Genomic DNA, 10,059 nt, shown 5'->3' with positions numbered 1-10,059 from the left:
AGTTTGCCATTAGATTTAGTGCTGCACTCCTACTCAGAGGCAGCTGCCTGCGACCTGTGGGTGCTTTAGTCTAATGAGGGGGAAGCACAGCACGGCCATGGGGGAGAGTGTGAAATTGACTGAGTTCTCCTAACCTGGACACCAACAGCCCCGGTGGCTACGGGCCGGTCACAGCCTGTTTGAAGATAGCAATAGTACTTAACGAATCAGGCGCCTGCAATAGGCAACATTTAACAACCCTTTCACAGATGTGAAGTATTAGTGCCTCTAGAACGGGACACACAGGATCTGGGTTACCGAAACACAATCTGTTCCGACATTGATGGTCTGCATCCAGCCTGCCACATGCATGGGTAACATTAACAAAAGTGCTGATATTTACCTGCTTTATTCACCCACTATACGAGAGGCACAAAGACCCTCACATGAATGGAAACAGTATAGCATGTGAAGGGGACAAGACACTCTGGGCCTCAGCCATACATCTCTGATCTCAGTTCAGTGCAGAGGGCTGCCAGACATGGCCAGAAACGGGACAGTACAGATGTTCAGATCCAACACTAACAGCTGGCTGCTTTAATGGGCTGAACCAAAATGCTATATTTGAGTAACTCAGCTTTGAGGACATGTGGATGCAAGTTTTGTGGTTTGGACTGCTATCTCTAGCTGTAGTACAGGCTGTAGCTTACTCATCTCCTGCTTTGTGAGCCGCTTGCTTTGGTGGTGCTTTTGGCATTCGGATCACATGCTGAAAGCTCCCGAGTTTTAGATAGCTCCACTTTACTGTGAAATTGTCAGTTTTACTCCACCCGAAAGAGAAGAGGTCTCAGGTTAAATCAAGTGATTCATTTTTATTTAAAACTGCATGTATAAAAAAAATAGGATTTCTGAATTCCCCTGTACAACATTAACTTTTAACAAAAACAGCAGACTACACACGGATTACATATGCAGGCTTGACAGTGTTGGAAGTCCAGGGTACCTTCCCCAACAGCGCGGCAAGAACAGTGCAATGTACACATGCACACATGACGTCCCCTACCCCAGACAAATACCCGTGGAAACTCCTTGAAGAAAAAACTGAACGCTCGTGGAAGAGGAACACCAACAGCTGGAACTATTTACAGACAGCTGGAAAGCAGTCAGCCACTCCACAGAGCAGTGAGACATTAACAGAGCAATCTAAGCAAGCAGTGCATTCCGGGGGTAGGGACCCCAACTGGAAACCAGATCAGCAGCTATGGAAGCCAGGCATGGGCTCAGAACCCATATGATTCATAAATAAAATAAATAAGTTACCCTACAGGTTAGGATATTTTTCTTTTAAAAAACAAAACAAAAAACCTCTGAAAATAAATTAAAAACAAACAAAAAAGTAAAAATGTTACCATTGTAAACTACAATGCTCTGTACACCAAGTTTCGCTCCTGTATAATTCTGTACACATTTACAGCTCTTTTGAGTTGCATTGTTTGTGCATTTGTGAGGACGCCTCAGCTTCTGAGACTCAAAAAACAATAGCCAAGGAAGAAAAATTCACGCTAGACAGCATACCTTGGAAACAACTAGCCAGGGTGCATTCACCCGTGGCTGCTTCTGACCTGTTCCTTAAGGAGAAAAAAATAAACCCAGGTGAATCTTGGAGAAGCAGCGGTGTAGGAAGATTCAAGTATTTCCCCCAGCACAGCCCAGATCGCAACTGAAGGCACTCAGAACACGGTGACACAGTGAATAAGACAGCTATTCAAATCAGTACCTTCCCTCCCTCCTCCACGGCCAGTTTCCCCAAATGAAACTTTCTTCCTAATTCTCTGGTCCTCTCTCAGTTCATATTCCAGGATTCAGCAGGTCAGGGACACTCACGGATGTGCCCATAAGACGTCAAAAAGTCTACTGGCAAGACATCAAGTAAGGCAGGACCTAATGCGTTCAAGTCCAGTCCACCTGGGATGGATGGTACCTCCAGCCAGCTGAGTTCTGGAATGAGATATGAATGTTCCCACGTAACAGTAATACAATCACTGGTGACAGTTTTCTCTGGTAACCCAATGAGTAAGAGGAGCTGTTATTTGCCAGACTCCTGAATTAGACTGTGCAGGTGGATCTCTGCAGTTTTCTGTGGCAAGAGGACTTCTTGCATCCAAGAATGATTTAGAATGTCTTCAAAAGATGGCCTGTCGGAGGGTCTCAAGGCCAGACAGCATTTAATGAGGTGCTGGCACTCTGGGGAGAGAAAACAAGCAGTGAGTGAGAATGTGCTGCATACACAATAGAGCAAGTGTGCAGTGTAAGTCCAGAAGCAAACCCATCTTCCCTTGCCATTCATACCCAAGCTAACAGCAAAAAAAAAAACCCAACAAATCAACTTTCCCTTCCCTGGTGAGCTGATTAGACCCAAGGGCTATTCAGTTCAATATCTTTTGACATTTCCACTTTTTGAAGACTGTTTCAGCAGCCAGCTGCAGTAGCCACACTAAATACCCCAGCAAGTGGCAGGAGTGTCAAGTGCCAAAGTGAACTACAACAGTGAGCTGTGCAGCAGCTGTCCAAGGCAGAGAAGACAGCAGGGTCCCCAGCACTTTGCTGGGATTCAATAATATTGAATGTCTCATTGAACCAGAGTTTAAGACAAGAAGGGGCCGCTAGATCATTTGATGCATGCCTTGCATGTCCCACTGGTAGCTGCACATCTATAGCATCAGATTATCCCTTTGTCAGTGCTGCATTCAGGCTAAGTAGTTGTTTGCCCAACTCTACCATAACAAAGTAGAGTGCTCACCTGGAGAGACCCTCTGTCGGAAGTAGACCTGGCCCCTAACAATATCCTCATCATGTTCAAAGGGGATATCCCCACAGACCATGTCATACAGCAGGACCCCCAGAGACCAGACTGCTGCTGACCTGCCGTGATATCTGTGATAGCGGATCCATTCCGGGGGGCTGTACACCCTGGTCCCTATAGAGAAGATTAAAGGATCACCATTAGCAAAAATATTTCATCCTTTACCCCACACAGAGGAAAACAGAGCAACCAGTTATTTTTTTCAGGGGTTATCAGGGTGGTTTTAAGAGACCAAGTCAGGGTACTTGGGCCCCAAACTTAGGATGCAATATCTTAATATTGTTTAACTTTCACCCCAATTTGATTGGGATTTAAACCTTCAGTAGTTTTAGCAATTAGAGCGTTGCACTAGGGCAGAGGCTACAAGTGAAGCAGAACCAAATGACGTACAAGTAAACATGTTATGTTAAAACCAATACAATGACAAGTAACAGGTTTCTTAAGGCCACTGGTATCCTGACTAGGGCTCTTTCAATTTAACCCCTTCTCACTGACATAGAGAGAGAGAGAGTTTGCATATGCTTCAATTCATGGTGACCTTGTGCACACAGAGCATTTGGTGAGAAGCTGGTGCCTTATATACTGCACCACAAGGAACCCAGATTACTTTATAATCCTGTTTACATAAAAGGGTTTCCTGGTTTAAGCCCCAAGATGGGCAGATATGTTGAAGAGTTTACAGTAGCCTATGCCAAAAATGGAGCGAAGTCAGACAGGTACAAAGTCAGCCTGCGCCAAAGCTGTGGACAAAGGTTTGTTGTACAACATCAAGGGAATGGTTTGCCTGGGCATGCGAGCAGTTAATTCAATTGTGCATGTGATAATTATGCTTCAGACTCACATTCCACCCTGCTTTGGCCTCTACAGATGCTCACGCCCTTTGCCTTTGTTATATTTGATCTCTTCCCTTCTGGCAGGAAGAGGAGACTGAGGTCAGAGCCGCCAGGCTCGATTCTGGCCACGTGACTGTTGTTTACAAACTTTGGGTTGTAAAAAGCAACCGGCTGCCCCACCAGAGGGCAACACGAGCTTTGGAAATTCTTCAGAAGACACGGTGGGTGGGCGGGGCAAACCCACCCCTTGTCATTAACCGTTAAATTAAAAACAAAAAATGCAGGGAGGCCCACGCCATTCGCAAAGGCAGAAGCAAAACAAACCTTCAAAAGCAGACAGTGATTTTTTTTTTTAAAGTCAACGGCCCCACACTGAATTGGTTTGTTTTTTTTGAAAGTCAACGGCCCTACAGAGGGGTCTGAATGCCTGCAGCTAACAGGAGGGGCACCCTATTTTCATGGAATCCCCCCTTCCCTCCCCCGCAGATCTCTGCACCCCTCCTCCCTGGGTCTGGGTCTTTCCCTCCCCAAAGATCTGACTCCGCAGCGGAGGAAAGGGAGCCAGCTGTAAGCAGATCTACCGCAGATCCTATTTCACAACACGCATCCCGTGACAAAACGTAACTTTCCAATGAAATGAATAATTTAGCGAGCTGGCTCACATAAAAAACACTGTACACGAGCCCGCTTTATCCTTGGGGGGGGAATATCCCCTCCCTTGCATTCTAACTGCCAGATTAGGTTAGGATCCAGAATCTGTGCAACCATGGCTGCAGCCAGGTTCAACTCAGTCTTTCCCCATCTAGGAGGCGAGGCAGATCCTGTTTGCACCACCCATGGGGGGTGGAAGACCAGCCAGATCCCTGCTGAAACGCTGCAGGAGATGATGGATCTAGAGAAAACTGAAGCACTGGAACCAGAACCCAACTTGCTTCTCTCAGTGCTTATAGGGGCTCCAGAAATTGGTGCTTGTGAGTTCAGATCTAATTTCTGCCATATGGCCCCCAAACCCCCTACTCCTGCGACATGGGCAGCTACCACCAGCTTCTCACCAGAACACCAAACGAAAGGGCAAACATTTGTGAAATGCCCTTTTGGATAAAGGCAGGGAGGAAAACACCAGAGGTCTCAAAGCTGCAGCTCATACAACAGTATATTTAGCAAGTGACAATGGGGGCGGGGGAGCCGGGACAAAACATTCTCTGGCTGGGAGTCACTGAACATTTACAGGCAGGGAACAACCCATTTCCAAGAGGAATTTCCTTGGCTTTCCTCCCTACGCAGATCAAATAGAAGGGGATGGAAACAGACACTCACCATCGAAATCAGTGTACACTGTGTCCTTGAGCAATGCCCCAGACCCAAAATCTATCAGTTTCAGTTCCCCGCTGTTTAGGTCAATTAAGATGTTCTCGTCCTTGATATCCCGATGCAATACTCCACAGCTGTGACAGTGCCGGACCGCCTCCAGAACCTGGCGGAAAAAGCTGCGGGCCAGCTCCTCGGGGAGAGCACCCCGCTCCGTGATGAAGTCAAACAGGTCTTGCACAGGATCCGGTCGCTCCAAAACCAAGACGAAGCTGTCCGGTTTCTCAAACCAGTCCAAGAGCCGAATTATCCCCCGGAAGCCTGAGCCCACGTTCTTCAGCAGCAGGATCTCCATGGGCACTCTGCTCCCGCCAGGCTGCACAGAGAGAGAAAGGAGGTCTTCAACCAGAGGCAGGCAAATCGACCCACACAGCCAACGTACCACGCCGGCTGCAAAGCTTAACTACAGAGCCGTGACCGTGCAATGCAGAGCTACGGCAGATATTCCTGCACTAGACACTTACCAGCTCTCCCCAGTTAGAGATCCGGTCCCGGGCCACGTGCTTGATGGCTACCTAGAACCCAAACAGAACCAGACACCATCAGAACGAGGCCGGGCAACCACAGAAAGAGGGGAGGCAAGCAAGGGACCAGAGATGCAAGATGGTGGTTATGCCAGGGCAAAGCGAAGGAGAGGAGATGTAACTGGGGGAGGGGAGGGGTCTCTCCCCAAAGGTGGGGATGCACAGAGCAGCAGGCGTGGGGAGTGGGCTGCGGAGGGGGGGGGGGTCACTGGCCAGGCTCTACTCACCGGGGCGCTGTCAGACAGGCGGGTGCCCGAGTAGACAGAACCAAAGCCACCACTGCCCAACAGTGGGCCCACCTGGTACAGCTTCTCCAGGGGCTCCTTGTCCTTCCCTGCAGGCAGAGAGCAGGATCAGAACCAGCTGTGCCCCCAAACCTCCGAACCCAACCAGACCCACATCCCTCCCCAGAAAGACGCCCCCCCAAAAAACCGGACCAGACCCACATCCCTCCCAACTGCACCAGATCCCGAACCGGATCAAACCCTTCTCTGACCCGACCCCCTCTCGACCAGACCCACTCCACAGCCTACCAGAACTGGGCTTCTCCCGAACCGGACCGCCCCCCGAATTCCCCGCCGGACCGCTCTGGGGCACCCCACTCATGAGCCCCCTCCTGCCGGCCAGCCGCCACTGTTCTCCGAACCGAACCGAACCGGGCCGGGCCCTCACCTGGCTGCAGCTTGGCCGGGTGCAGCTCCCCGCCGGAGCCGGAGCACAGGTGGGCCAGCGAGTTGATCTTGGAGAGCAGCATCCCGTCCCCCTGCTCCAGGGCCGGGACCGGCACCGCCCGAACCGGACCGGGCGCCAGCGGCTCGCAGCCCACCGGCTCGGCACCAAGGGGGTGGGGGGGTGGAGCCCGGGAGGGGCGGAGGCCAAGCACCGGGACGGGGGGGGGGACACGAATGGGAGCACAGCAGCCCACGAGGCTGCTCCGCTCGGCGCCGGGCTCCCGTGTGGCACCGGCTCCTAGCTCCAGCCGCCAGTAGTAAGGGGAGGGACGAAGGGGGGGCCGGCGCCGGGCAGAGCCCCGCCCACAAACCCCGCGCAGCCAATCAGCCGCGGGTCCTGTTGTCCCCCCTCCCGTCAGAATAGGACGAAGAGACTAAAGACGTGGCGGGAAGGAAAAGGCGCCAAGAAGAGGGGGAGGGGCAGGGGGAGAGGAGGGAATAAAGCGATGGGGGAGGGGAGGCAGGGGTGGGGGGGTGCGGGGGGAGAAGAAGCCCGGGGAAAAGTGAGGGCTAGACTAGGGAGCAGGTGGAAGAGGGTGGATGGGGCAGGTGGAAAGTTTGGGAGGGGTAAATGAGAGGGGGAGGAGCGGAGGGTGGGAAGTGGGGGGGGGGGGGGGGGGGGCTGTAAATATCTCTCCCCCCCCCCCGCCAAAAGAAAAGTCCAGCCGAAAATACAAGCCAAAATAAAGGGTCCCTCCTCAGCTGGCCCCTGGGGTCAGTGCTGTTACCTCTCAGTGGGGCAGGGGCAGCATCTTCCATCCCGATGAGCCCAGAGCATTTGACAGCCCTTTCCTGACCCACTTCTCTGCTCTGAGCCTTGCTTTCCCCGCCCACCCTCCCTCCCTCTTCTCTGTTCCGACTGTAAGCTCCTTGGGGCAGGGACTTCCAGCATGTCTCTGTCCAGCGCCTAGCACAATGGGGCCTCTAGACACTTCCATAAAAAGCCTCCCACACCCATGCAGTCACCTCTGGGGTGGAGCGTGGCACATTCACAGCAAAGACAAAGGAACGGATTGCACAGTGACTATTCCTAGCAGTTGGGCCATGGACTCTTTGATGTCCACCCTGACCAGAATAATGCTGGGATTTTCAGATCTCATCTGATGTCGATTGTAAACTCAACGGGGTCTGATTCTGCCCTCACACCGGTTTGATGCTAGCACAGTTCCATTGATTTCAACAGAGTTACCCTTGATTTATAGTGGCTGGCGTAAATGAGCTCAAACTCATACATGCACACGCACAAGATAAAGGGTATGTAAAAATAGGACCCATACATGGAACTCACTCCATTTGACTGCCATAATGCATTATATAACATCTCACACTCTTGCAGGTAAAGCTTTTTGCAGCATGTTTCAATGAGTGTGTTTTTTTTTTTAAATCACTCTTTCACTTAAATAGTCTCAGTCTCAGACAGTTCTGAAGGGGAGTTGTGTACATTTATGTGTATGTTGAGCTAGAGAAGTACAAATGCAACCTTTAAATACTGTCAATTCAAATTTAGTCCCCACATTTTTATTTCGGATAAACAAACTTTTACAAAACCTAAAACCAACAGAAATCTCTTCACACTATTTGTATTTTAAACTAGTTCAGACCAAATAGCTATATTTAAAACAAACAAACACTTCCCAGCAGTGTTTGCAAACCAAAGGTTGCAGCAACCTGAAAGTGAAACTGACTATAAACACAAGTGAAACTCATTAACTTCCACCATGTGAGATAAATGCAAAAGGTGAACAAAGCATAAATGGTAGAAAATAAATAGGATGTTAAACATGTTTTCTTGTCTTACACTTTGTGTAGTTACTGACAACCGTGCAAAGTGGGTGTAAAAACCACTGTTAATCCAGACTTCTCTATTCATGTAGAATATGCTCGTGTATGGATGTAAATGACTGCACAAGCAAGACAGTGGAGATGCAGACTCTTTGCATTAAGTTCTTGTTCACACTTGCAGTTCTTCTATTCTTATACAGTATGACTGTTTCAGAGTAGTAGCCCCAAAGCATTATGGGGCGGATTTTGACCCACTCTTCTAGCTGCTCTGTACTGCTCTGAAACAGCGAGGAAGCCAACTTAACCAGCTATCTGGAAAGTTCTCTTTGGCAGAGAGAATCTTTGCATGGGATAGGCCATTGTAGTGGCTCTGTGTCCTCCTGCCCTTCCCCCTTGAACCTTAATATAGATAGGGGAAAAGAGGACGGCTGAAATAGATGTGGCTTAACAAGCGGGAACAGTTCATGTGGCCTAATGGCTAGCATCTTGGGTTAGCCTCAACAAACCAGGGTTCAATTTTTGACTCTACCACTTGCCTGCTGAGTGACTTTAGGCAAGTTATAGCTCCTCTCTATGCCTCAGTTTCCCCAGTTGTAAAACAGCAAGTCAAACCTCTGCTTTAAGATCAGCTGGTGAATATGAAAGCATCCCTCTGTTCCACCTATTCTTAGTACTAGAAGGACCCCCATGGTGGTAAGCAGTCAGGTGTAAGTTACAGCAGTTCTCAAAAGTACAGGACTTCATAACAGAATTTGCTTTTGGTTGAAATTTCTCATTTTTCTCAGTCCCGTGGTGAAGTTCACCTGGGGAATTCTGTTTGGCTGTTTTGAAACCCACGCCATTCCACACAATGCATTTAGCTTGATATCATCTTACTCTTCAGTATCCTGTTACTGTTGTCTCTCTCTTTTAAAAAAACAAAACAAAAAAGATGACAAGACAACACTGTGGTTGAAGTTTTTACATAAAATACTCAAGAAATTAAAAAATGCTACAGCTGCCGCATCAACCATAATTTGGCCATTGTATATAGAGCTCAAAAATACTATAGAAGTGCAAGGAGTTCACGTTACATTTGCTCTGGGGAACCACAGCTTAGAATTTCCTTATTTCCATCTGAAGGAAATCAGGATGGAGAGAGGAAGTTGATAGAGGAGTCAGTGTAAAATGTAAAGGTGTAAGAGACAGGGATGGTAGCGCCATAAAAATAATAGATTGAAACAATGGCAGATGGTAGACAGAAATGAGAAGGTGGCCGTGGCTGAGAGCAGAGCATTGAGTATCTCCACAGAGGAGTAATCTACTGTCAGTGGAGCAGCCACCAGAGAGGCAGAGTGATACCAGGCAAGGAAGAAGCCAGCAACATCAGTGTCTTGTTCAAAGCTTTCCAAGAGGATAGTGTCAGACAGTGCACTGAAGTCATGGTGAATAAGGAGAATGATTCCCCTGAGTCAGTAATGTGTAAAAATTCCCCAAGTAAATGCTTAAATAGTAATTGGGGAAGGAGGGGACGAATGAGAGAAAAAACTCTGTAGCCCAGTGGTTAGGACACTCACCTAGAAGATCCTGGGACCAGTCCTCCTGCTCCAATTATTCTTTCATTATATAGCTGCAGAGCAACACCTTCAACAGGAGGAACTGAGGGAGCCCCCCGGTCCATCAAAACATCCCATAGCTATGTGGTTAGGTGGGAGATTCCTGGTCAAATCCTTTAGTAGAAAGGTCTCCCCCATCCCAAGTGAGTACACTAACCACTGCACTAAGAATTAGAAGATGGGCACTGCCTCCTGAGGCTATTTCACTTAGGCAATGCCCTGCCTCGCATGCTGGCTTTTGTAGATCACATCTCAGGCACCTCTCTCTCCTCATTCATTGTACAGGGAATCTAGATACCAAACTCAGCTATGTGGATCGCAACATTCCTGGATTTTCTAGGCATCATGATGCTCAGTGTTGCAACACCTAAGCCCCTTCATGTA

General features: G+C 48.9%; 1 protein-coding gene across 1 annotated transcript; it reads right to left on the bottom strand.

Moving 5' to 3' along the window:
* Positions 1 to 836: 836 nt before the first annotated feature.
* On the bottom strand, positions 837 to 6,622 carry PIM1 (Pim-1 proto-oncogene, serine/threonine kinase). The gene is made up of 6 exons (XM_067531653.1): positions 6,240 to 6,622; positions 5,795 to 5,901; positions 5,508 to 5,558; positions 4,993 to 5,359; positions 2,780 to 2,956; positions 837 to 2,223 (listed from the first exon to the last, which is right to left on the bottom strand). The coding sequence occupies exons 1-6, from the start codon at positions 6,319 to 6,321 to the stop codon at positions 2,066 to 2,068; spliced, it is 942 nt and encodes a 313-aa protein (XP_067387754.1). The 5' UTR covers positions 6,322 to 6,622; the 3' UTR covers positions 837 to 2,065.
* Positions 6,623 to 10,059: the final 3,437 nt, after the last annotated feature.

The sequence above is a fragment of the Emydura macquarii genome, unplaced genomic scaffold, assembly GCF_026122565.2.
Source record: "Emydura macquarii macquarii isolate MOO-44397 ecotype Brisbane River unplaced genomic scaffold, CSIRO-AGI_Emac_v2 contig_3220, whole genome shotgun sequence".
Classification (NCBI taxonomy): domain Eukaryota; kingdom Metazoa; phylum Chordata; order Testudines; family Chelidae; genus Emydura; species Emydura macquarii.
This window is presented reverse-complemented; position numbering and strand designations above follow the sequence as displayed.

Bases quoted from the DNA above. Each gene is read 5' to 3' on its own strand.
- PIM1 (XM_067531653.1), bottom strand. From the start codon at position 6,321: ATGCTGCTCTCCAAGATCAACTCGCTGGCCCACCTGTGCTCCGGCTCC. The intron at 5,360-5,507 runs GTAAGTGTCTAG...CTCTCTGTGCAG, and splicing joins TCTCTAACTGGGGAGAGCTG to CCTGGCGGGAGCAGAGTGCC. The intron at 2,957-4,992 runs GTGAGTGTCTGT...TCTTCTCTATAG, and splicing joins AGTGTACACTGATTTCGATG to GGACCAGGGTGTACAGCCCC.